General features: G+C 39.2%; 2 protein-coding genes across 7 annotated transcripts; one reads left to right on the top strand and one right to left on the bottom strand.

The window, feature by feature from the left end:
• Positions 1-51: 51 nt before the first annotated feature.
• LOC119911286 (low affinity immunoglobulin gamma Fc region receptor II-c-like) lies at positions 52-7,203 on the bottom strand. Of its 6 annotated transcripts, XM_038730108.1 has the most exons (6): positions 7,142-7,203; positions 4,362-4,625; positions 3,212-3,457; positions 2,842-2,955; positions 1,904-1,987; positions 52-902 (listed from the first exon to the last, which is right to left on the bottom strand). In XM_038730108.1, the coding sequence occupies exons 1-6, from the start codon at positions 7,170-7,172 to the stop codon at positions 850-852; spliced, it is 792 nt and encodes a 263-aa protein (XP_038586036.1). In that variant the 5' UTR covers positions 7,173-7,203; the 3' UTR covers positions 52-849. The 6 variants fall into 6 exon arrangements, with proteins under 6 accessions (XP_038586036.1, XP_038586034.1, XP_038586037.1 ...); XM_038730106.1 differs by having other exon boundaries at positions 52-1,987; XM_038730109.1 differs by lacking the exon at positions 1,904-1,987.
• Positions 7,204-12,883: 5,680 nt separating this feature from the next.
• LOC119913372 (myelin-oligodendrocyte glycoprotein-like) lies at positions 12,884-17,943 on the top strand. The gene is made up of 4 exons (XM_038732785.1): positions 12,884-13,044; positions 14,890-15,267; positions 15,482-15,574; positions 16,581-17,943. Exons 1-4 carry the CDS (start codon positions 12,942-12,944, stop codon positions 16,745-16,747), a joined length of 741 nt encoding a protein of 246 aa, XP_038588713.1. The 5' UTR covers positions 12,884-12,941; the 3' UTR covers positions 16,748-17,943.
• The last annotated feature ends 9,987 nt before the right edge of the window (positions 17,944-27,930 follow it).

Genomic DNA, 27,930 nt, shown 5'->3' with positions numbered 1-27,930 from the left:
TCGGTCCTTATATATTTTTTTTTATGAAGAAATGAAGCCATTACCAGCGTGCACTGGGCAAGAGGTCAGGTACACGCTTTATTACGAGGCTCACATAGAAACCCACTCAGTCACGTGAACAGACAGCCTGTGTTTAGACTGTAGGAGGAAACAAACATAACACACTTAGTTCAGGATAACACAAAGTAAGTTTCTACTCTGCAGCATCTGTTATCTCAAAAAAGTCCCACAAACCAGCTGGTGTGACAAAAAAAACTTCCTGATGAAGAAGAAACCATTCTATAATTGGCATAATCAACAAATTCTACATCAATAAACTCATACATACAGATAGGTACTTTTTTATTTCAAGTTCTTTTCCTTTTACAGTTTCTTTGTATCTAGGTGTCAGATCCACTGCACAGTAATTATTTCATATGAAACAGTGCAAACATACTATAAATATTTTTCTTCTTCCTCTGTCTTTTTATCTTCATTATTTCTTGCTTGAATAATTGTATTCTCTTTGTAGTTTAAGATATGTTGGACAGGAATGAGAAAGTAGCTTCCTCTTCAAACACATAGAGTTTCTTTAAATGAGTCAAATTATTTGAAACTACACACCTACACATGACAACACAGACAGAACAATGCAAAACAAAACCTGTGCAAGTGAGACAGAGCAGATAAATAAAATATAGTTTAAAAAATGCTCAGGTGAGTGTCTAACAATTGTCAACGAGGTTTGGAAAAAAGAAGTTTAAAAAACTGTAATCCACTGTGTTTTATTAAAACAGACATTTAACATTTCTTCAGTTTAATACATTATACATATATAAAATAGACTTCAACACTGGTTCTGCTGTTCTCTCAGGTGGCTCCTGGTTTGATTGTTGAGTAGGTGGTTGTTGTATCATCCATTTCTGAGGAAAAAACAAACACATGCAAACTATTAACAAGCAAGATAATAAAGCTGAGGTCTGCTCTATACCACGTAATGGCTTCACCACTCCCTATAAATATCATGATGTCACAATGGGGTCTAATCGCCAAAGACTATTCGACATTTTCCATATTCATTGTGCTCATGTGAATAAAGTATTTGTTTAGATGAAGTCTCTCCTGATTAAACTGTAAGTGGTGGACATGTTCACTGGAAGCAAAGCAAATCTATCCTCCAAGCTCTCTCTCTCTATGTCAAATCAAATCTTTTAGATAATTTATCCCAGCAGACATAATAACACAGACCTTTACACTGTTGTGAAGTAGCCTTTGTAGAGAAGTTTCACACACATTGGTTAGATTAACTATGAACCCTGTGGACATTTAGAGGGCAATATTTTTCCTGTTTTCTCATTTTCTTACTTTTTGTTTTATATCTTTATTCTCTGATATCCACATCTGTGTTCCATGTTTCATGTATATTTCCATATTCTGTGCTTTTCTTTAGAGTAATGAGACTTTGGTGATGACTCATTATGTTACATTTCTGGATCTGACTTCTGTTTACATCAGTGGAGCTAAGGTGGAGCAGGTAAGTACTTTAGGTTCCTGGGATTCAGCATCACAGAGAACCGGTCGTGGTCATCTCACATCTCCACGCTGGTGATGAAAACTCAGAAACGGCTGTATTTCTTATGGAAACTTAAGAAGGCCAAATTCCTATGCCAAAATCTTGTTAAATTTACAGAGGAGCAATGGAAAACATCCTGACTAGAAATATCACAAACTGGCATGGGGATGTGCTCGGCCCAGAACAGGAGGGCTGTGCAGCGAGTGATTAAAACTGCTCAGAAGATCTTTGTGACATATCTACTGAGCATCAGTGATATTGGTGAGGTGCCTACACAGAATCTAAAGGATACAAAAAGATGTAAGTGTGTGTGTGTGTGTGTGTGTGTGTGTGTGTGTGTGTGTGTGTTACCTCTGTCCTTCTTTGGTTGCACTATCTGTGTGATAGTGACGTCAATATATGACACCTCGGGGTCCATATCACCTGCAGCACCCGCTGGGTTTATACAAATAAGTTCGCATGTTTTTGGCAAATTACAATGAAATAATGTAGAAATGTTCTTGAGCTTTTAGGCAATAAAATAATAATAAGAATGATGCAAATATCAAAATAGGGTTCTGTCGATTGAATCAGTGGAAAAATGTTTTTTACAAAATGTCTGTTGAGCAGCATAATCTTTGTTTATATGTTGTTTCATTTGTATATTGGAAGGTGTTATTGTCTGTGTTCATCAGTTGTTGTTTTTTTGTCTTTACAACTTATTGAAAAATTGGCCAACATTAATGGAAAATCTGAATTTATAAAACATTGTATTGTTTTTCCATTCAGGAAGTCTACACAAGGCACATATCTGCAAACTGTCATCTTGCAAAAAACAACTGAAACAATTCACATAAACTGTAGATTTTAATCGACAAGACTTAAAGACTATACATCTTCATCTTCTTTCATCTTTACGTTCACACAAGGGGTAGTGTATGTTTCTACAAGAATTTATAATATTGCAGTCTTAAAAAACATATTTTTCAGAACGCCTGTAAAATATCTTTGAATTTTCCCCCTCAATATTGTTAACCAAACCTGTGATTTAATCAATGTGTCCAATCTATAAAGAAGTTTTGTGTGACACCAGAACTTAGAAGAACGTTTCCACTTCCAAGTGATGTCAAAAACACAAAACCTTCAGTCACTTTACTAAACAGGAAAATAAAGATTTGATGAATCCTATATCTTCATTCAACTGATAAAAGTAGTGCCACTACTTTGTTTGGTTTATATTTCCTTGACAGAAGAAATCCTGATACGTCAGTATATAATATGTAATTTCATTTGCATGAAAACTGGCTGACCTTTGCGCCTCATGCAGAGGCACAGCAGCATCACCGAGGCTAGTGAGAGGCAGACGCCCACCACAGGAAGCAGAATGTATGCATGAGGGGAGCGAAAAGATTCAGGACGCCCTGCTTCAAAACAACAGATGAGAAAAACCACAGTTTGACCTGAATGCAAACACATCAACTTCACTGAACATGCAGAGGTTACATTAATCACTCATCCTCATCTAACTCCTGGTATTCAGCAAACCATCCCTCTCATTGTTTCACCTTTTTGAAAATGTGTGTCTATCTAGGAAAGGTGACATTGCTATATAAAACTAAATACCAGCCTGCTTTTGCATTTTTTTAAAGACTTTAACAACATGGCTGAAGCTCATCTCACCTCTGACAGCCAGCCAGCTGTCTGGTGAATCTGCAGCTCCAGAGATGTGACACTTGTAGAGACCTTCATCGGTCTTGGAAACGTGCATGATCATGTTTCCTGTAGCGCTCCTCCCGAAGAGGAGGCCATTTTTATAAAATTCAGCTGTGAGATTGGAGGAGAACATTGTCCTGTTTCTACAGCGCAGAGTCACAGCTTCTCCCTCCTGCACAGGAAGGACTGGACTCTCCAGGATCACAGAGCCATCTGGATGACAGAACGACAGAAAGATCAGATAGTCTAGCACATAAACCATTTTTCATATGAATTAAACAAACAAGGCATAACAAGTTCATTTGGGGTGTTTTATTACTTTTGATTAGAACCTGGCTAGCTGTTTCCACCTGCTTCCAGTCTTTGTGCTAAGCTAAGCTAAGTGGCTGCTGGCTCCTGCTACATATTTACCATACAGACGAGAGTAGTTTCGATCTTCTCATTTAACTCTTGACATGGAAGCAAATAAGCAAACTTCCAAAATGTCAAACAATTCCTTTAACTATGTCACGCTATGTCGCCTTTGCTTTAAAGGACATGTTCAGACTGCCATACGACCCAAATCTTTTTTTGATAAATTTGGATTTATTTAAGAAAGTCTGCACTGCAAATCGGATCCAAGCCACATTTTGATGTGGTTTGAAATCGGATTTCAACAGATGCATCTCAAACTAGATGTTGTGGCTGCTCAAAAAGTGTCTTCTGCGTTACTTGAAACGCAACACACCACGACAACGTCATATCCAGGCTGATGTCAGTGCGTCAGAGCGGCTGAGCAGAATTCCTGCTGCGCATCATGAAACTTCTCTGAGACAAATCTCTTCTGCTCAGTTCTGCACTTTGACTTGAGAGATGTGAGATGATGGATCTCTATTTCTCATGCTTTCACGTTGGAAAGCCACTTCACCAGCGAACGTAGTTACTGACGGTCGGATATGTCGTTATCACAGCAACCCATGAAGATAAGTTGGTGAGCCAGTTGGTCTGTCTGTCGGACCGTGTGTGAGTCTGTGTACAGTTTCACAGAGCTGTGAGCACGGTTGCAGACTCTGTTTTTTTCCTACAAGGCCTTATGATGGCTTTTAATGGCTACAGTTGGACGTTTGGTTAGACCCACCGTTCACGGTGATGTTGACGGCACTGCTGCACTCTCCAGCTCCAGACTCACACCAGTACATCCCAGTGTCTGATGGGTAAACGTCATCGATGAAGCACTGGGAGTCATTTCTTTTCCCCCAGTCAATGGAACACTCTTCGTTAATGTTTGTGGCTGTGTTTCTCTTAACTTTCCACTCAGAGGAGTTTTCATGCTCCCCACAGCTCAGCGTGACAGATTCATATCGAAAGAACTGGCTCCTACTGGGGCTGACTCTCAGAGAGGCTGCAAGAAACAGAAAGATGATTTTCAATGTAAATGTGTTCACACTGCGAGCAACAGAGGTTGCAGAGAAGAACAACCAGTGAAACCAATGTGCCACCAGTCACCTTTATTACGTTTAGTTGCTTCCTTGTTTCACTACGGATGTTATTTGAGCAATAAAATAAGTAGATTTTAGCTGCTCAAAGGCCCCCAAGTCTCTGCTTCACAGATCACCCACACATTAAACTTGCTGCTGTCAGTGTAAAGCAAGGATTAAGAACAGCATGAAAAAAAGGCTACATCTCCTTCTTGAAGAGGCCAATAAGATTTATTTGAAAGACAAGATCCTGCGGCCTTTTGAAAAATGCTAATAATTGAATCAGGGATTCATTGGATATTTGGTTGTAAAGGTTAGCGGATGCTTGTGTTGGCCTGATTAATAAGGCTTCTCTTCCTGCACGTATGGTGACACAACTGTAATTAACTAGCAGTTGCTTCAACTCAAGTCAAGGTACAAAGTACAACGTAGATTTATTTGTCACAATAAAACAGGTTATAGAGTGAAATTGAGTTTGTAACTCCCTTCTGCTACGTAGCAGACATTATACATTAATAAAAAAGTAATTATAAAAATGATAAACAGAAATAAACTATCATCAATAGAGCAGTGCTGAGGATGAATTTTAAGAGTCTGATAGCTTGGGGGGAAAAGCTGCTCTGCAGTCTGGTGGTGTGACAGCAGAAACTTTTACATCTCTTCCCAGAAGGCAGCTGGGTGAACAGGCTGTGGCTGGGTGGGTACTGTCCTTTAGTATCCTTTGGGCTCTGCGTAGGCACCAATATCACTGATGCTCGGGAGAATTTTAAGTTAAATAATTTTTCCACCTGTATTGATGTGATTTAGTCAATATATCAGATCTACAAAGATGCTTGCGGGATGTCATGTGACCTATGTCACATGACATTAAACACATGGTTAACGTGAAACGGTCGCAGTTTGGTTAGGTTTAGGCAACAAAAACTTACATGGTTAAGTTTGGGAAAACTTTGTGGTTTGGGTTAAAGTAAGTAAATAACGTTAGTCACATAAGGGGAGTCACAAAAGTAATTCAAGTCACTAACGTTATTTAAGTTAAAACTCAAATAACTTTACATTTACTGGGTTTCACATGGGACTCAAATGCCATTCCCCTGAGTGAAAGTCCAGGGTTGACCCATCCAACCATCCTGCCTCCTTGCGTGGACATTTCCACTATGTATAATACATCACCCGACGTCCTCCTTTGCTACTGTTGTCAGCCATTAGAGGTCGTAGCCACAACGAGCTTAAATAGTAGTCGTAATTACTGGTAAAATGTACAATCACCTCTTTTTCAGCTGAGGACAGTCTTAAATAAATACATTCTAAAGAGCTATTTAGTTCACTACTCCAATGTATTAATCAACTTTGTCTCTAAAATGGTCCCCAAAACATAAAGAACAATGTATTTCCTCGGTTATCGTTTAGTGGCATCAATCCATGAACATATTTTTTGTTTTCTTTTACCACAACAACCCATGCAGATAGGCTGGAGATGTCTGCACACACAAATTCGATATGATCACTTGCAAATAACGGATAATCTGTTTTAAACAAAATCTGATTTGCTTGCAGTCTGAACAAAGTCTAAGAGACTACAAACATTTGCACAAGAGGCAAGAGGCCTTTTGTCAGGACAACATTAATGTTGGCTGTTTTAAGATCATTTCAAAAATGATCAATGCTGCTTATTTTATGGTGAGGCCTGGTGAACAGCTTGCATGTCGGATGTTTTTTGAACCGAGTCTTTGTGTGTCGACTTTCTCACAGGAGTTTGTTCTTAGCCGTGCCAGAGCCATGGATATATGGCGTTGACAAGAATTTGCTTGGGTGAGTTCATATAAAACAAAAACAAAATCTCCAGACATCACATACAGTAACTACAATGGGACAGAACAACTGTTAAAAGCATAAAATGTCAACAAGAAAGCTTAGTAATTATGATGTGAATATTGGTACAAAACTTATTGCTAGTGCTTTGTAATATTAATCTGGTTTTCATAAGGTCATCTACAAGTTTAGTGAGAATTAAAAATACTATACTAGCATGTTCAGACATTATTTAGTATATTTATCGATTAATCTATCATAAAACAGCTGTAAATTCTGTTTTCTAATAAATGCTGAATGCAACATGTAAGTGAACGTAAATAATGAAGGTCATGGACACAATCTACAAACACAGCCTCAAGAGTAGATAAGACCAGTCATGTGAACATGCTTCCTCCAATATTCTGAAATTATGTAAAAACATACATCCTAACATCATAAATTTTATTGTTTAATACGATCTAATCTAAAATCAGAACACAGAGTTCATTCAATAAAACGTACAAAATCAAAAATAGATGCTAACATCAAAAGGCGCTTGCATACGCCCACATTCACACACACATAATCACATTTTAGTCTTGTAAAATCAGAGTGCAGACTGCACATAAACACATTTATTACTCACTGACAATAGCGCACAGTGTTGTGATGTCCATGCTGCTCGGGTCCTGATCGACTGACTGAATGGCAGCCTGAGGGGCTGCATCACACCTCTGAGCTGACTTTTTGTCATATAGGCCAATTGTGTATAGACCTAGTTTGTGCAGGATGTGTGTCAGCATTACATTTTGAAACCACAAGTTGTACTTTCTTTAGTGTGTTTAGGATTTTTTAACCCACAGCAGTAATTATATACATATTGGGGATGGATTGATAAAAAAATATATAAATTAAATACAAAATGGCTATGTTACCACATATTTAAAGCCATGAGTAACGGTAGCCAGCTTGGCTGTGCAGTGAGTAAACCTCAGTCCCAGACGCCTTAAGACAGGGGTTTTCAAAGTCTGAGAATGCAGGCCTCCCCTCAGACAAAGCTTGGGAAACTCTCACACATGTAGGCTATTCTATGTGATGTCCTTTTGATAACTAAGTAACGTCATATTGTTTCACTTTCATTCACTGAGCCTCCCCTGAAACTATTTGGAGCCAACCTCCCTATTTGAAAACACGTGCCTTAAAAAAGTTGACAGAAACTAATACACCTGGTGAAACTGTCAGCATGCACAGACTGTTTGTGTGCACTGTTTATACCCCAGTGGATATGTACAGTAATCAAAAGTATTTCTTTACCATGGGGCTCCCTGTCAGTTTAACTCAGCACGTCGACCATCCCAGACATGCTTTCAAACACGTACACTGACATACTTTATGTCTGACATTTACACCTAAGTACTTTAGAATAATATACCGCTGCATCACATTTTTGGAGCATGAGTGCTTTGAGACATCAAAACAGACCCTTTTATAGTTGTCAGGGTAATCACTTGTACATTATAAATTATACTGTGTGTCAAGGGCTTGTTCTGTTGGAATTTTGATTAGGCTTAATAGCGGGAAACGAAAATCAAGTTCAGCCAGAGTTTGATGAGTTTAATTCATACACGGCCATTAAATGATTAAAGGAGTTACTTGGATGTAGATGTAAACTCACGTTCCAGTATGCCCGGTGGTGCTTGCAATTTAACAGATGGAGTCCAAAAATTCAATTATTACAAAGTTCATCATGATTTTGTCTCTTGAAGAAAGTTTCCTTTACTCTTTTATCTTGTTGTAGCCTACAGCAAGCTTACTAACAAATCAAAAAGCAGACATGTCCTCACTTGTCACTCTCATGTGACAAGCTCCTGTTGTTGTGAGGTTATGAGTCATGGGAATTTTGTTGATAATGTCTTGTGACTTTACAACAAGGCAAACTCATCACCCATGGGAGTGTTGATCTTAAATTTTTGGCACATCCCTATCTTGAAGCAGCAGGAAATGATTGGGGCAGTATTTCCCAGCTATGTGGTTCTATTGATGTGCAGATCGGTAGGATCTGGTCATAAAAATTAACATTCTGATTAACAGCAGCTGGGTTGAAGATGGGTTAAAAAGTATGAATCGTCTTCCCATCAAGAAAGACACTACAGAACTTCATTGATTATTTAAATCTCAGGCTGACAGGATCGGTCAGGAGGAACTGACAGCAGCCTCTCTAATCATTAAAGTAAATCATCAATACAACACACATTTAAAAAACCACCTGGAAGACGAGATGTCACCCATGACCAGTTCATCATAGCGCAGTGAGGATACAGACGTTTCATACAGAAGTAACATCTGTCTGTCTTTCACTGTTAACAGAGACTCCAGTCTGCAGTGTAGTTCACACACTTCACATATAAACCACAGAACTGCAAACAGAGCATCAAAAGGCTTCGTCATCAAAGTAAGTTTTTATATCATGTTCACACTTACTGTAGGTCCATACTCGCAGACTCACTCTCTCGCACGTCCACATAAGCTTTCGCTCCATGTTTATTCGTATTTTATTATGTTTTTTATAACATGCCATTCATGCGCCATTTAACTAGTACAGGCACAACTAGTGTGGAAGCTTTGGTGACATCTTCCGCTCACTCACAAGTACGTAGGAGAAACTACGGTGCCGCTCTGTTGGCTCTTGAGCTTCATAATACCTGTGTTCCTCCATTTGTCCAAATTTCATTTCTCTTCTTACTTCTAATAAACCAGTCGACTACTACTACTACTACTACTACTACTACTACTACTAATGTTACTTCTTCTTCTTCTTGTACATTTTCAACGTATTGATGAAACACACTCTGTAGAGCAGTTTGTCCGTTTGGGCTGCTGTAGAAACATAGCAGCATAACATGCAGCTTCCATGTAAAGGGAACTGCGCTGTATGTAGATAGAAATAGTTCATTCAAAGGTAATAAAAATATAACGGTTCATTATGTAACATGTGTAACATAGTTATGTTTATTACATTGCATTTCTGTCAATAGATTCTCCTAAATATTACACACTGAAACTTTAAATGGAATGGGAGATTGCATATAATGCCTACAACACACCCATGATTAATTAAGAGACTAGACTGAACAAAATGAAAACTTAGTAATGTGGATGTAACTAGGGCCCTGATTTTAATCCTGCACAGTTAAGACACACTGGCTCTCTCTCAGTGGGAAATGTTCAGGAAGCAATACACATTTTTAACCAACAGAAGATCTTATCAAGTGCAGCATACTTTCCATCCTTGCCCAAGAAGGCATCTGGTGAGCCGGTTGATAGTAATTTATAAAGTTTCCTCTTCCTGCCCAAAGCCCTGCCCTGTTTCATACTCAGACGATTCGTCTTTGGAGACTGTGGGAGTAAACATGTGTCACATACAGAACTATTCAGCCCTTTGAAATGTTTTCCCATAGTGGGAAAGGTCAGAAGGCTACTCTGCCTGTCTGTGTTTAATGGGTTATATCCTGACCTGTCAGTATTTCTGCATATTGTTTTTGTTAATTAATTAAAATTTCATCAAAACACGTTTTTTTCATCAAAAGCTACCTGTCAGTTTTGGCAGACATTTGTAGTTTGCTGTGCTGCTCAGCAGGGCATTGCGACCATTCAGGACCATACTGATTATCTATGATGATTTATATTTTTACAGAGTAGCCTGTGGTCTGGACCAGGGTCAGAGGCAGATGTTAACATTCGGGGTCCAGGGGCATATTTTCCCTTTTACGGCAGCTAAATTTACTGTTTTCAAAGCTGTTTGAGATAATTAAAAGCCTTAGAAACTTGACACTATTTGGCAAAAACTTGATAGTTGCCCCCCAAAAAGTAAAATGTGTGAAAGTCAAAACTCAATGCTAACAATTACTGTTTTTGTTCATGAAGTCAACAGTCTGTCATTAGGATATAAACATAATGACTGTGGTGTAACAGTGTGTAAATCATGTGCCTGTCACATCTGTCTCATCTGTCTCTCCTTCTGCTTGGCTGCCTGCAGCTACACTTGCCTTGTCCTCATGACGGTAACTTCTACTATCTACGCTAGAAAACAAAAAGGATTTAAATAGTCGAATCAGAATTGTCAAGTCTTGCCTATAGCCGACTGATTGTCAAATCATGTAGTGTGTTTGTGTGCGGCGATTGCGAACGGGGTTAGGGGAGGGGGGTAACACACGGTAACTCCGCTTTAATCTTGAGAAGCTGCAGAGCTGCATTCTCTATTCATTAGTCACTGTAACTTACACTGTACATTTCCAGCTAAACTGAGCCTTATTGTTGACCCTTTTCTCTACGCTCGCCTGCCATTCACCGGCCTTGCGCAGAGTTTTGCATGCCTGCCGTGCGGCCGACAGTTGGACGCACGTCGCGGTTCCTCGTGGGTCTCTTTCAAGTACTGTTTAAAAATGATATAATATTCTTTGTGTGGTTCATCAACGGTGATAAATGATCCAAACATCTCGGCACAACACCAGTGAAGTTAAGGCTCCGTCTCTACAGCAAGTTCCTCTTCTGCCACTATACACATAGACACTCACAAGTACACGCTACGCCTACACATGCGCACTGATGCCCCCTAGCTTGAGAGTTAGGGTTACAATTCTGGATTTATTAACGCACTTTAAAAAGACAGTCGAATCAGGCTCCGCCCATCGAAGCATCGAATCTTCAACTATTTGGGGTCAGCTCTAATGCACGCTGTGACTTTGTGGCTATAATAACACTTTTGACACAGTATCCACGATTGGTCCCTGCTGTAGCCAAGGCAGAGCTGGAACACTGACCATCTTTGTGCAACAGCGATCAGTATTTAATGTTTTATTAGGCTCTAACTAATCAAAGACATCTGGTCACCCTATAGGGTAGGAATTTGCATAAAAACAGCATTACTAATCTTAAAACCTTTTTTGTTACACTAGTTCACAGAATTACTGTTTCGATGCCAAATTTGCTATATTTGAATCCACACCATAATAATCAAGGCTGCTGTAATAATAAATCAACAGTGCCAAGTAAATGTGGTCTTTATTTCTCTGACTAGAATATTAGACGAAGAACATTTACTCAGCAAACACAGTGACATCTGGTGGCTTGTAATTAATATTGCTGATTGCAAACTGTGAGCTCACCTGACAAAGCGTCGACATAACGATTTCATAAACCGATCAAAGTAGTTTTGGTGCCTAACCCTATCCAAAACCCTGTTCTTTTCCTAAACCTGAAGGAGTTTCATACAGACGCTGAAGGGTACCTTGTGCGACAAATATGGAAGCTTTGTCAGGCTTTCTCAAAGTGTCTGTATTGGGTGTGGAACAAGCTCTCGTGACACCAGAGTGCGATGAGATTTCTCGTTCTTTAAAAGCTGTCACGCGAGACTCACAGAAGTGACATTTTCCACATGTGGTCATGTCACACATCAATTTTCTCATGTAGTGAAATACAAATGCATAACTGATAAGGTCGCCCAGCTGATGCGACACCGGTCTACACCGTGATAGTAATCAAGTGAGCCCGCCCTCGCGCTGTGAGTCCAGACAACCGCAATCTAAAAACTGAAGCCAAACTTGCTTTGTTGCAAAGCTGCACTGAAGCTAACGTGTGTGTGGATTTGTGATGAGATTTCTGAAGTGTTGTGGGTAAGTTAGGGTTTCTCAGTGATCTGAAGGGGATATTACCAGCAGGGCATTAACGTATGCAGAGTATAGGGCAGGTAGATTTGAAAATGATTATGAATTCTCATTAAATGATGAAGTTAGTCTCGTAATATTACTCCTTTTTTCTGGACATGCCAGAGAACACAGACATGTGGGATACACTCTGAATATAAAGAAAGTTTTGAACATGAGCAGAAAACCTGCTGAAACAGAAATAATTGATCACTGAGGTAAAAAGGTGCCACATGCACATTTAAAGGGTGTACTTTCCCAAACAAAAGACTCAACAGAGGAGGGATGACTGAATCTTGCCTGCATGAGGGATTAAATGCCATGAATTTGATCTACTGGAGAAACATATCTTGAAGCAACACAGGATGTCTGAGAGCTGCGCTGCATTAGATTTTGAATTATCTGAATTTTGTGTAAATAAAAACATTCCGATATTTCCGATGTATTTTAAAGGCTCATTTTGAACTTGCAGTTCTTAAGAATGCAGGAATAAAGGTGTCTTAAGAAAGCCTAGAAGTGGGCTGAACAGGGAGAAATTCATGGGCCCCTGCCGTACAGTGTTGTCATCACTGAGCATGATCCTGTTTTGGATCAACTTACAATGGCTGTCTGGAGATGACGCGCATGCCTTAGTCCCAGGAGGCGGGTCTATGAGGCCATAGATAAATTGGTTTGGTTTGGTTTTGGTCTGCTTTTGACATTACAGTCTGTCGTCTGCTGTGTATTGTTAAGCTACATGTTTAAATGGACTCAGAGGAGCTCAGGGGAAGATTTTCTCTCTCGCCTACAATGTCACGCTTCACCTTCGTCGTCCTTTTGCAGCTTTTTGCAAACACGCCTGCAGTAGGTAAACTCACACGATGTGCTGATTTATCCAATTCAATTGAAACTGTAAACTGAGCGACTTAAACTGGACGTTATTTAAATGTCTTTTTTTCATCTCCTGTGCCAGGCGCTGTGTTGTTACTATAGCAACGCCTACGAACTAAGACTTAAGTTTTTTTTAAGCTTTACAAGTAAAGATGTCACAAATTATATTCTCATAGATCACACATTGGATGTATTCAGGTTAAATAGGAGACAGATATTTATAATATGTGATGTTAGATTCTCTATAATTGTGGTTCTTATTATTATTCTCTGACAAATCTTTCGCTAAGTGGCCTATTTACCCCTTTAACGTACTATTAGCTCTTACTGGTATCTATTGTCACTTCGTACTGTATTGATGTTTTATTGATGCTTGTATCTTGTTCCTCAGAAGTAAGTAAGTCTCTTTATTTCTTTAGATGTTTAGTAATTACTTAGATTTAATTTGTCTGAAATGTTAAAAATTAAAACAACATACTAATGCAAAAGTGTGTTTGTGTGACGTTTAGGGCTGTAATTGATTTCACTGTCAATCTGTTTAATTCATCTGTTGTTTTCTCCATTAGTTTTTATATGTTAGTAAATTGTGAAAAATGTTGATCAGTGTTTCCTAAAGTCCAAGATGACGTAAATGAAATGTCATGTTTTGTCCACATCCCAAAGATATTCAGTTTAATGTCAAAGACACCAGAATATATTCACATTTAAGGAGCTGCAATCAGAAAAGTTTGACTTTTTTCTAATCGATGAGTCATGGCAGCTCTATGAAGTGATTTAAAAACTCAATTATATGTCAGAAAGTCCAGCTGTTTTTATCATTAAAGCTTTTAAATGCTCAGTTTTATTTATAGCGGGTAGAACAGTTGTATTGGATTGCATTAGATTGTACAGCTGTACCTAATTAAGTGGCGGTGAGTGTGTACTGTGTATGTATAAAGAACAACTTTATTGTGTTTCAGCTTGTGGCTTCAAGCCAAAATGTTTGTTGTTTTTAATACTTAAGGTATTGCTGGCTCACAAGAACGTAGGCTGACATGGGAACTGCCTGCCTATGTGCTTGGCCCCGGTCCAAATATTTGCCTTGGGCTCTGACAAACCAGTCTTTGATTAAAACAGCAGCTAAATAAAGGTACGGCCAAAATTCCCAAACAGCCAAAATATTATTTTATTATATATTTATATATATATAAAAAATATTACATTAACAAATCAAAACACAGACAGACACTATGACAATAACTATAGCCATCAGGATAAGAACAGCAGCTCATAATTCTACACATATGATCATGTAAATGGAAATAGGCCTATTTACCATTTATCAATACAGTGATAGACAGCAGAGATGTTACACAGACAGGTTACATTGCGCATTTTCCAACATACAATCGCAACTTAGGCCTACATCCCTGATCCTGCTCTAAACAGAAAGAAACCTGTAGCCTAACTCACTTTATCAGTGCAGCAGAAAACTGGCTTACAGTTGAGAGATTAGTCGTTTAAATCAAAAATGATCTGGCAACTATTTTAATCAGTTAATCGTTTGAGTCAGTTATCAAGAAAAAGACTGCTTGCAGTTTCTTCAGTGTCCTAAATGTTTTGGTTCTCTCTGTTTTATATATCGTAGCCCACTGAATATCTTTGGGTTGTGGACTGTTGGTCAGACAAAAGACATTTAAAGATGTCACATTGGAAACTGGGGTTGTGACATCTTGTTGACTAAATTATGAATCAATTAATCATGAAAACAATTAATCAATAATGAAATAATAAAAACATTCTAGACTTAACCAGGTTTTAAAATGTTTCCTCCATTTCCCAGGTCAGTTTCAGGTGGTTGGTTCATTTCAGCCAATCGTGGCTACTCCAGGTGATGATGTCATCCTGCCGTGTCATGTGGAGCCTCAGGTCAACGTGGCGGGGCTGACGGTGGAGTGGTCGAAGCCCGACCTCAAGCCAGACCCCAATGATCGGCTGAGCCGGGTTGAATATGTGCATGTTTACCGGGACAGCCGTGAGGTCCTGGACATGAAGCTGTCATCGTACATCAGCAGGACGGCGCTGTTCACAGATGGCCTGAGACAAGGCAACATATCGCTCAAGATCATTAACGTGACGCTTGCAGACGAAGGGAGATACAGATGTTACATCCCGAAGTTAAAAAGCCGAAGGCAGTCGTCAATAGTCCGTCTGGTCATTGGTGAGTTCAAATGTTGTTTATGGTCCAAATTAAAGTTGCAACAAAACAAAAAAAGGATTTATTATATCAACATGTTGTCTTGACTATTCACTGCCAAAAAAATAATACACCTGCAAGATCAGAGACTCGGATATCTGTTAAACTTGGCCCCATAAAACACTATAACTGTCCCTTTTAAAATATTGTGTTTTAAATCATTACAAATCTTTTCCAGATCCAAACTCTTCTAAAACCTGGACGACAGAGACGCCACTGCATCCCAGAAGTCTCCAAACCTCTGATCCGAAGAAAGAGGCGGATGTTGAAGGTGAGAAAATAAAACTGTGAGGAGGAGAGAATGCCATCTTTGAAATAAATTACCATTTACTCTTTAAATGTCCGTCATTCCTGCGCTGGATTCAGATTGTCTTCACACACACAGGAAATGATGCACGCATGTGATTCAGCGTATTCTACTATACAAAGTGAACATTTCCTTCTGCTGCTGCTTCATATTAAAAGTGTTCAACTGGCCAAACACCAGGTAACTTTTAATGTGAAGCAGTCACAGGAAATATAATATATGCACTGTAAGCAATCATTGAAAATGAATGATTTCTGCATTTTATACAGCATGAAATCAGATTGCTGTTGCTAAAGTACAATTGACAAAGTCGCTGCTCAACAAGTGTTGTAGTATCAGACAGCTCTTGCTGTTCCCACCAGTAACCATAAGTGTCCTGACATCTAGGCCCCAGGAAGTCAGCTGTGCATTGAAGCCAATTCGACAGAGTGTCCAAACCATGGATTTAAATTTGCACACTGACCCCAAAAGACTTTCTACCATAGACTTACTCACCTGGTTGGTCCATGCCCAAGAGTGTTAAGGCAGTGCTGGAAAATAATGGTAGCCACACAAAATATTGACACTTTGGGCCCAATTTGGACATTTTCACAGGGCTGTTCTCCCTTTTGTTGCCAGCGGTTTAGACATTAATGGCTGTGTGATGTGTTATTTTGAGGGAATAGCAAATTTACACTGTTATCTCTGTTGTCACTACTTTCCATTGTAGCGAAGTATCATTTCTTTAGTGTTGTCACATGAAAAGATATAATCAAATATTTACATAAATGTGAGGGGTGTACTCACTTTTGTGAGATACTGTATTTTGTGAAAGAAGCTGCTGTAAAGTCACAACCCCTGCCTTCTGATTCGTTTCACAATGAGAATATGATCAGTTCTCTTTATACATCCATGCCTGACACTGAATCACATTCATGTTGTGTGTTTTTACAGTCGCTCTCATCAACTCTGTCTGATTTGTTCCTGTCAGGTGGTTTGACCCGTTGGAACAGACTGGTTCCAGTTGCAGTGGTTTTCTGCTTCTTCTTGCTAATGGTGGTAGTTGTCATAGTCACAGGATATTTGACAAAGAAGGGCACGTCGGGAAACAGTAACAGAAAACAGCACTGCCCACTTTTCTCCACTGGATCATTATAATTAATTTGAGAATTCAAACCAGCAACCCCTCCGGCCAAAGGTGGACACACTGGATCTGCAGCATGGAGTCTTTTATGTGTGAAGAGAAATAGGATAACACCAGAAAATCCCGTTGCCCCAATTTGAACATGAACTTCAATCCCTGTGCCGATGATGATGTATTTGACAACGGGACATCTGGAGAGTTTAATCATGTACATGGCAACCGGAAGAATGCTTTTTTTTTCACCCTTTTTCTTAGGGTTAATGTCGAATTGAAAAAGAAGCGTGTCTTAAAGTTGAGGCTCAGACATTTTCTTTTCTTCCTAAACATTTGGTTTAGATATTTTAGTTTGAATGTTAACTGCATATCTTTGTTGACTGAACACATGAATACAGATGCCTCAAACCAGCTGCGGATACTAGACCAAAAACAGATTGTGGTCTGTACAACAGTTTTTTCTGTTTTGATGTCACATTTGAGAGTGCCCCTGCAGTTTTATGGCAAATTCCATTGAGAGGTAAATTGTCAAAGTGCCTTTGAGCAGGGAACCTATCTCTTAGACTTTATATTTGTTCTATTGTTGTTATATGTTGTTTTATTTATTTAAAAATAGCCTAACCTAGTAAAAAAAAGACTAGTATTTCCTTTGGTTAAGCATTATTCTTGTTATCTTAAAGATTTAACTGCACCTTGTTGATTTTGCACTTATTCAGATGTTAAATACTACCTGTTGTGTTACGCTGCTCAAACAGGTGCCATGTTTGTGTGTTTTTTTGTTGTATCCATTGTTATTTATTGATTTGTCCACATCCCTGTGTATTCATGTAGAGTGCTTTATATTTTTCTGCATTTTATTGAAGACTTTCTCAAATTGTACTTGACATCTGCTGTAAATCAGATCAATTTGTTGAGTGATCATCAAATTTACGATTGTTGTGTTTACATCACATGTGCAAAAGGTTTACTCCTACTGCTGTCAGCCGCTTAAGATGATCACGAGCTGAATATTGCTAAACTGACCTCTGAAAGTAATCTTTAGCTCCCTCCCTTCTATCACAGTAGCAGTATACATTTGTATATACACTACCTCACAGGGATGCACTGGGACTGAAATTCAGCCCGGGACTTTGAGACGGAGAGGCCTTTTAAGTGAGCGCCATGTGGGGGCGCGAATAAATAGTGAAATAGCGAATAAATATAATAATAAATAGTGTTGTACTTGTGTCCAGTCAATCGTTATGATGAAGACCTTCATGAAACTTTTTATGACACCTGCCTCTTAGGTTTGTATAAGCAAGGCACCACAGCACTGAACAAGAGCAAGTCAGGCAGGCCTGAGTGAGAGTGCTAAAATAGTTAAATATAATCAAAACCTACAAGGCAGTCTCATAAAATAGAGCAGTGTTCATGCGTGTGCATAAAAATGAAAACCCTCATCTTCAGCTCTGAGTTGGCCTCTCCCTGGCTCAGCTCCCCTGTGCTGGACCCTGACTCTGCTTGTACTGATTGCACAGGTACATATGAATGAGAAGAAATTCAGAAATATAACTAAGAATAATCCATTTTCTAATTCTTGTCTATAAATTTTTTCGGATTAGATAATTGCCTACCCAGCCCGGCACAGGCCCTTGTACCTGCCACTGTTTCTGGTTCTATTGTCCTTCTCCTCCTCCTACTTCTCCTCCTCCTACTTCTCCTCCTCCTCTTGCTGCTTCTCGTCCTCGTCCTTCTCCTCCTTATTCCTCCTTCTCTTCCTTCTTCCTTCTTCCTTCAACTGTTGTTTATAAATGCATTACTTACTTGCACTACTACTTTCCACCAAGGAACAGGTTGTTAATTTGGCAAATTTAGCTGCCTCTTGTGCCAACATTTATTCTTCTAAAATCTTTTTTCCTCTTTCTTTCTTTTCGACATTTACCTGCTTTGTTGTGCTTGTCACACAACCCTGGGCTGAGTTCAGCCCCGACAAAACCTACTGAGATTGAACTCATCCCAGATGGAAAGTAAACTCCTTTGATCAGTGCTGTTGAGCCACTCAGAATTCAGCAAAAACAAGGATCGGTCCAGGCTGGGAGGGACCGCTCGCATCCCCCCTAAATAGTGAAAGTATTGGTTTGGTCCAGTCTGACAGACACAGACAGTGTTCGCTGCGGCAGGTGTTATGCTATGTTATCTTAGTAAGTTTGCATGCCTGCCAGGAATTGAATGCACCTCCAAAACCTGCTTTTAAACACTATAATATCCTTTGTGGTGTTCATCAATGGTGATAAATGATTCAAAGTATATATTTTTTGAACGTTTAGAGTCTTTAATAATTTATTGCACTTAAAAGAAGTAGCTTTCCTTATGATTCAGCAAAAATATGTGTTGAAATATGTGGTGATAACCGCGTTTATCAATGTGCACAGCAACCTGTCTGAAAAGGACCTTAAGAGGTGGATGTATAATTCAGCAGAATAGATGTTGTAGGCTACCTAACAAGATTTGCATCCACCTCGTTTTTCAGCATAAATTAGCGTTACCACCTGCGAGGTGCATGCAATTCTCGGCAGGCATGCAGAACACCGGGCAGTAGCAGATCATTTGAAGTTAAACATAAGAAACTGAAAAATAAAATGAAATGGACCGGGATTGTTCCCAAAACTCCCAATGGCCAATCCACCCCTGCTACCTCAAATTCTCAATTTTGATATAAAACATTGATGAAACATGTCATCTTTGAACTCTTGGCTGCAGATTCCTAAAAAATAACATTTGTTTGGTTTGACTTCATTGCAGAAAATTAGTTTAGGTGTTCAGATGAGAATATGTGATGGATCAACACTTTTAAAATCAATAAGCAACGGGAGGAGTTAGTTGTAAAGATTGTGTGTAAATCATGTGCCTTTCACATCTGTCTGTCTCCTTCTCCGTGACTTCCCCTGTCCTCATGACTTTAACTTCCACTTTCTACATTACCAAACAAATAAGACCATGACACTGTCGACACAATGTCCACCATACCCCTCGCTCCCTGCTTCAGCCAATAGAGAGCTGGAGCACTGACCATGTGTGGGCAACACCACAAGAATGTTTCATAGCGATCAGTATTTAATGTTTTATTAGGCTACAAAAATGTATGTTTTGATGCCACATTTTAATCAATACCATAATAATCAAGGCTTCTCTCATAACAAATCAACAGTGGCAATTAATGGTGGTCTTCAATACTCAATATTAATATTAAAAAAGAATATTTACTCACAAAAACAGTGACATCTGGTGGCTTTATAAATATTGCTGATTGTGGTGGAAACTGTGAGCCCGTTCTCATCTCATGGTATTCTGTGAATACGCCTTTCAGCCCTGATAGAAAGTGACTTCTCACCAGGATGGAATCCATAACACAAAACAATCTTACAGGAATTCACTGGAGCCTGTCTGATAATGTGAATGAACAAAGGTGCCTTTGAGTGAGAACAAAACTAGATTTGTTTTGCAATAGACAAGTCATCCTCATATTTTAGAAGTGCAAAAAATAGACAGAATAAACATAATAAAGATTCCAATCATCACTAAATAAATAAACGTTGCTTCTATCATCTATGCAACTTGTTCTTCTGAGTGATGGCTGCTGCAAAGCTATTTTTATGCCGCTTTGTTCTGGACTTAGTTAGAATTCACTGTGGAAAGTACGGGAATCATTATTTAAAATCGAGCCCTATTTAAACGTCTGGTGTACAGTCTATGGGGACAATGTGTTAAACGTTATACGCTAATACGCTCTGTAGAGCAGTTTGTCCGTTTGGGCTACTGTAGAAACATGACGACCTCCACGTAGGAGGACCTGCGGTGTATGTAGATAGAAATGGCTCATTCTAAGGTAATAAAAATGTAATTGTTCATTATATAAGGTCTTTATACATCACTGAAAACACATTATTGCATTTCTGTCAATAGATCCTCCTAAATATTACACACAGAAACTTTAAGATGTGCAGCAGGCATTAAAATGTGTTTTGGGTGATCAGATTGCATCCAGATGAAAAATTATGTGATGAAACACAAAGGTGGTTCTGAAATGTTTAGGGAGAAGAAGAAAAAAGAGGTTTCATGTCAGTGGTGTCTGAGTGCCGAGGCAAAAAAACAGATGCAGACGCTAGAGTCTCTGATACAGTTTATTAAACACAAAAGTCTTACAGACAGTAGAGGCACACGAAACACCAAAATAATATAGCCGCAAGCGGCAATGATCGGGATCCAAGCAAGTCGTGAAAAATGCAACATTTGACATTTTCAGAGGAGAAGAAAAGACACGGAAGACTTAAGAGATTAAAATGATGAAAGAATTTGGACTTTGAGATAATTGCGGAAACGCAAACTTGATTTTTACAGCATCACCTTGAGATCAGAGAGCATCATTATATGTACCTGACTACTGGGTGAAATGTTCAACCCACCTGCAACATTTTGTGTTTCAAGGTTTTAAAGTTTAAGCTGCACAAACTCGAAACTCAAAAAAAGTGTCATGGGATCCAAATAAAATAGAAAACCCTGGAACTTCAGATCTGGACAGCAGGTGACTACTGACTGAGCCACTGATGAGAGGATGTTGCCACCCACATACTCACAAAGTTGGGGTAGTGACATCATCTGTGCCACATCTAGATATTTTTGTCAGTTTAATCTTAGAACCCTTACAACAGTCAAGATGTTGGTGAGAAAATTCTGAAATAAAATCACACATCATTCTGCCAGTTTTGGGTGTGGTGTCAATTCATTTGGTGGCATTTGATCCAAAACTGAGCAATAAAGAAATTTACATTTGTTTTAATAAGCCAAGCCCACTTGGACCAATCATTACCAAATTTTATGCATCAACTGAGTAGTGTCCCTAGATCGGACAAACACTAATTTTGTACGAATGCATGCAAGGTATAAACTTTTTTTGTGTGTAGTGCCTCCTAGTGGAAGAATATCCCAGGACTTGTCAGCGAAGCTCGGACCGAACATCTGAACAGACGCGTCAGGTTTAGTGACAATAGCTGAAGTCAGTTTTGATTTACGGGTGTTTATGTAAAATTGTACATAAATTTACAAAAGTAAAAATTTATGGAAGAAAAAAAAATTGACGTATCAAAATTCTTTTGATATCATTTGATCAACGACGTCCCTATGATCCTGTCAAAGTTTCAGGTCGATTGGTGAAACCGTCTGGGACCAGTTTGCAAAAATAGGTTTTAGAGAAAAATGGTAAAAAGTCACATAATTTGACATTTTTAGAGCAGAAGACCTTTGAAGCTAAGATGTAGATAAATCCAGAAATTAAAATGACGGAAGAAGTTTGATTCTAAACAAAGCCGTTTTTGAGATAATTGCGAAAACGTAAAGTTGGTTGTTAAAGTGCCACCATGATGTTTTTTTGCCTGAGTAGTGGGTGGAATTTGCAACCTCCCTGCAAATTTTGGTGAGTGTTTGTGCAGCAGTTTTTGCTTTTAGTGGAGGAAAGAAAGAAAGAAAGAAAGAAAGAAGAAGAAGAACAATGAGAACAAAAGAAATAGAGTTCCAGCAGCTTCACTTCTTGGATCACTAAAAATCTAAACACAGGTAGCAGCCCAAAGGAGGCAACATAAATCCAAGACAGAGTTCAAAATCCAATAAGGTAATAATCCACACTCATCAACTGATGACACTTGTGACGGCCCCTGGGTTGGGCCCTCTCTTGCAACTCACCTGAGCAGGCGGGGCTTAGGTGGCTATAAAGGATCCTGCTTGATGATTTGTCTCTCTCTTCTCCTGTGGCCTGTACCACGAAGCAGGATTTGAGCTTATCCAGATAACTTCGGGGTTAATCCTGGGTTTTCAGTACCACGGCGGTGGTTCACTTTGGTTGGACGGCTAACCTGGTCCGGAGCAGGTTATGTTCCAGATAAGATATCAACTCTGAAAACGCCGCCTACTGACCAATCAGCTCTCTTGAAAAAATGACATCACCATCTGACATCACAGACTGTTTTATAGGCTGCTTTATGTTTGCTGCGGTGATGTGGAGAAACTCTTGTAGGCTATAGCGATATCATCGTACAGAGACTGATTAAAAGCCTTAGGCTACTGAACAGGTTTTTACAGTAAGCCAACTTACTGCTTTGAAATGTGTTTAATATTTTTTATTTGCTCCCAGTCCGTTTCACACAGCCTGTCACAGCCGTTAAAATAAATGGATTTCATTTTTCTTACGTGAGGCGGAATATTATGAGCAGTTTGGGAGGGATATCTTATAGACCTACTACAGAAACTGTTCATGTACCTCCCCACCTTTTGCGATGTGGGCGCAGGTAATGAGGTGAGTTTTCAGTAGCCTAAATGTTGAGATTCAGTCTTTCAAACACTATTTGAACACAGTTCATGGCATGAATGGATTTTTTGTTTCATTGCTTTATAAAGTTAGTTTAGAACAATGTTTGGAACACTTTTGAGTGTATTAAATGAATTAATCAGATTTTTGAAGTAACAAAGTTTTTTAAAGTGAGGTGGAATGACCACTAAGGCTATTCAGAGTCTTTTAATGTGGAAACGTCTTTTCATTTACAGTCTCTGGGAAACGCCGACACACAGACAAGCTGAAAGAAAAAGGGTGATATTGTCATACAGCTCATAAGAACGCATCAAATCAACAGATTAGCCTATCATAGACTAGACTGTTCATTTAAATGCTCCGTATTTGTATAGCGCCTTTCCAGTCTTTTTGACCACTCAAAGCGCTTTTACACTACATCTGCATTCACCATTCACTCACATTCATACACTGGTGGAACAGCCACCAGCTCACAGCTGGATTGGGAAACCCTGGGTTGACTTAGCAGGTTGTTAACCAGCTTTGTGTACCACTTATCCCGATTGTAATTGTTAGGGTTAGTGAATCCGGATAACAAAAAGATATCCTAGGTATGTCAAACTGGCTTCATGGTAGAGGCCCTTGACCTCCCAACTGATGCTGTTTTGTTTGTTTCTTTGTGTTTTACACTCACACAGACATACTAACCCGACAAACACCTACAATTGTATATTTTGCTTAATTTACTTACTAAAACAATAGTTGATACTAAGGCCCAGTTGAAGGTGCGCACACAGCTGTCATATCCACAACACCACATGCAGTGAAGGGAAGAGGGGCTCCCACAGTCCATCTAGCAGAACACTACAAAAAGAGGGAAAAGGGCTGAGGGAAGTCATGCAGCCCCAAAACAAGCAAATTGCCCCACCCTTAACAGAACCTAGCAGTTGGCAAAAACATTCACAAGGCCCATCCACCTGTAACAGAGTCTCATAAAAATAATCCGCATTTAAAATCAGCACAAAAAATCAGCAGTTGATCAGGCAGGCAAAACAGCAGTTGCTATACAACCCTCAACTAATACAGTAAATCATCCACCCAGCTCTGACTCCACCTCATTCAAGGAGCAGACCTTTAAGGCAACTCAGGGCATTAACCTCCACGGCCATCTCTGTGCTAAACTCTAGTAGAACAGGCCATGCAGTCTACAGGGTCTTGGCGACAGGTGGCTTAAAAAGCCTGTAATAAAAACAATTTAAAAAGTGTTCACAAAAGTTAAAACAGTTATACATCAGCCTTGAACCATACCATCCAAAATCCTAACCTACTCCCTAGCCACACTACAACACAACTGGAGAAAATCAAATTGCAAAGGAAAATAAGTATACAACTCTACAGATTTGTTTTGGAAGAGTTTTGTTTTGTAGCTGGAAGGCAGGTAAAGTTCTGCACACCCTTCAAACTCAGTGATTAGCTTCCTCTGGTAGCAGTGCAGCCTTCTCCTTGATATAAACACAAGCCCAAAGGTCAAACCCTTATTACCTGTTGGTGCCACAGAATGGGGTAGAGTGACCTCTGCTGGTTGAGCTCCCACATAGCAAGAAGGCCAATAAACTAAAATATGAATTAAATAATAGAAACTTAAATAAATAGGCTAACTGCTACCCTAAACTACATATAACATTAGTTCACTTGTCTCAGGTCAAATGGTCTTACCAATGTTACCAAGTTCTAGAGGTTCGGTAATTACTTAGATTTGTTTTTGTAAATTCCACTGTCAATTAATCTGTGCTTTATTATTTTTACAAAATATACATTTTTTCGATTAGTTGTTTGGTCTATAAAATGAGAGAAAATGGTGAAAAATGTTGATCAGTGTTTCCCCAAGCCCAAGTTGATGTCCTTAATGTTTTGTTTTGTCCAAAATCCAAAGGTGTATATTCATTTCGTTTATTATCATAGAGGAGTAAAGAAACCAGAAGATATTCACATTTAAGAAGCTGGAAGAGAAGTTTGACTTTTTCCTTGTAAAGAATTACTCTAATCGATTAATTGTTGCAGCTCTACTGACCATAAAATACTGTAATAAGATCCATCCATCTCTTTTTATCATAAAAGATTTAAAATGTTCAGTTAGGGTTATTTATAACGCCAATTTATATCAGACGTTGCTTAGTTTTTAATTTCATATCTTTGTACACTGAATATCTTTGGGTTAGACCGTTGATCTGACTAAATAAATTTGAAGATGTCACATTGGAACACCACAGTTAAAAACTTATTAGTATTCATTTTTATCTGACGCTTTTATCCAAAGCGACTTACAATTGCTATACATGTCAGAGGTCACAAGCCCCTGGAGCAAGTAGAGGTTAAGTGTCTTGCTCAGGGACACAATGGTGGGTGGGTCACAGTGGGGGATTGAATCCGGGTCTCTCACAAAGGCATAGTGTTATCCATTGCGCCAGTAGTGGAAAATAGAAATTAGACTTAGAAACAGTAGTGGAGATAATACAACTGGAGATGTTTTAATATAGGCTACAGCGAAGCAGATTCCAGACTTAACTTGGTTTAACCAGGTTTAAACATTTCCTCCATTTCCCAGGTCAGTTTCAGGTGGTTGGTTCATTTCAGCCAATCGTGGCTACTCCAGGTGATGATGTCATCCTGCCGTGTCATGTGGAGCCTCAGGTCAACGTGGCGGGGCTGACGGTGGAGTGGTCGAAGCCCGACCTCAAGCCAGACCCCATTGATCGGCTGAGCCGGGTTGAATATGTGCATGTTTACCGGGACAGCCGTGAGGTCCTGGACATGAAGCTGTCATCGTACATCAGCAGGACGGCGCTGTTCACAGATGGCCTGAGACAAGGCAACATATCGCTCAAGATCATTAACGTGACGCTTGCAGACGAAGCGAGATACAAATGTTACATCCCGAAGTTAATGTTGTTTATGGTCCACAGAAGATTATTTTTAATGTTTTAAATAAAATGTATTTACCATATTAGTGACACACACAAAAAAAAAAAAACATGCAAAATCAGAGCCTCTAATATCTGTTAAACGTTTCTTGTTTGTTGCTGCTGATCCAATAAAACAATGCAATTTTCCCTTTTTGAATATTGTCATGTAAGTCAGTACAAATCTTTTCCAGAGTCAAACTCATCCAAAGCCTGGACAACAGGGACGCCACTGCAGCCCAAAAGTCTCCAAAATTCTTATCCGAAGAAAGAGACAGATGATAAAGGTGAGAAAATAAAACTGTGAGGAGGAGAGAATGCCAACTTTGAAATCAATCCCCATTTACTCTTTATGTGTTCACCATATATTCAAATTCTGAAATTAACTCTTTAAAGTAGTTTTAATTGTTACTGGTAGAGTTACACTGGCGACCTGTCCAGGGTGTACCCCGCCTTTCGGCCAATGTAAGCTGGGATTGGCTCCAGCCCCCGCGACCCTGTACGCAGGATAAGCGGTTGACGATGGGTGGATGGATGGTAGAGTTACCAAGTTTGAGTTATTTATATACTACACCTACTTTGAGTGTTACAAGAATGAAACCAAAAACTCCTTCAGTGAGTTTAACTATGGTGCTTCTGAGTGTGTCAGATCTGAAATTTCTAAGATTTTAACTTTAATTTTTGTAGTACTTTGGATTGTCAAACCTGACACCAAGCCCAAAATGTGCTGGGCTTTGAAGTGCATTTGATAGTGTCCAAATAGTGGATTTAAACTTTTACAAGATGCACACTGCCCCCAAATGACTTTCTCTCATAGACTTACAGTGTGACGCACAATTTAAGTCTAATCTTTCCTTTAACTAATTTTATTCCCGGAAGTTCCTCATGCGCCACCATGCAGCTTTCATAAAAATGAACAGAGCCCTGCCTCTGACGCTGTATCCACTTTATACATCCGTGCCTGACACTGAATCCGATTCATGTTGTGTTTGTTGTTTTCAAGTTAAAGTAGCTCTCATCATCTGTGTGATTTGTTCCTGTCAGGTGATGTGTTCAGTTGGAACAGTCTGATCCTAGTTTTGGTTCTTTCTGGCATCTTACTAATCATGGGATTAGGATTGAGAGCATCAAAAACAATAAGTACGTCCGATGTATTTAACTAATGGTTAAGTGCTGGAAAGTAAAGGAAACCAAACATACAATTTCTTTCTGTATATAAATAATATTTGACGAGACAAATGACTGATTATTCCTTTTCTTTTAATTGTCCCTCCAGCTTGTAATGGTGTCTTCTGTCTAGTTGCCTTGCCCAAGTGCACTTTGGGAGACACTGTCTGAATCCCAACATCCACACTTACAGACTCACAAAATCATGTGCACATGTGTACTTTTTGAGCCCTTCATACACACTTTCCATAGGTCCGCATTCCCACATTTAACCTCAAACACAGGGTTTCCAGGGGAAACTGGTGTTAAAAAAGATAAACAAACATGGAAGGAACAACCAAAAGCAAAAAGAAGTTTACATGTAAGTGTACGAGGCTGATATTTGAAAATGACCTCTGGTCCACTCTGTAAGGCAGGATCCTGGAGTAAGTTCAAATCAGGCAGACAGTCTCTTCAGTGCGTTTGCTGTGAAGTAAGTAAAAAAAATAAAAACCCACAATTGTTTTGGAATATTCAAGGTAACGTGATGTGTTGCTAAGTGCAATGCTGTTCCATTATACCATTTTGGGCCCTTGCAACCGGTTCAGGGCTTTAGGGTTGAGATGGAGAGTGAAAAGAGCACCATTTATCTCGCCTGGTTGCCCTGATTTGATGACAGTGTTTTAAATTATTCGACCATGTGACATCTGGAGAATTTAAATACTAAATGAGAGATCCACAAAGAAGCATTTCATCTATATTTACATAACTTTTGTATTGG

Source organism: Micropterus salmoides, unplaced genomic scaffold (assembly GCF_014851395.1).
Source record: "Micropterus salmoides isolate LMB-PRFRI ecotype aquatic unplaced genomic scaffold, ASM1485139v1 Ms_hic_scaffold_2, whole genome shotgun sequence".
NCBI lineage: Eukaryota > Metazoa > Chordata > Actinopteri > Centrarchiformes > Centrarchidae > Micropterus > Micropterus salmoides.
This window is presented reverse-complemented; position numbering and strand designations above follow the sequence as displayed.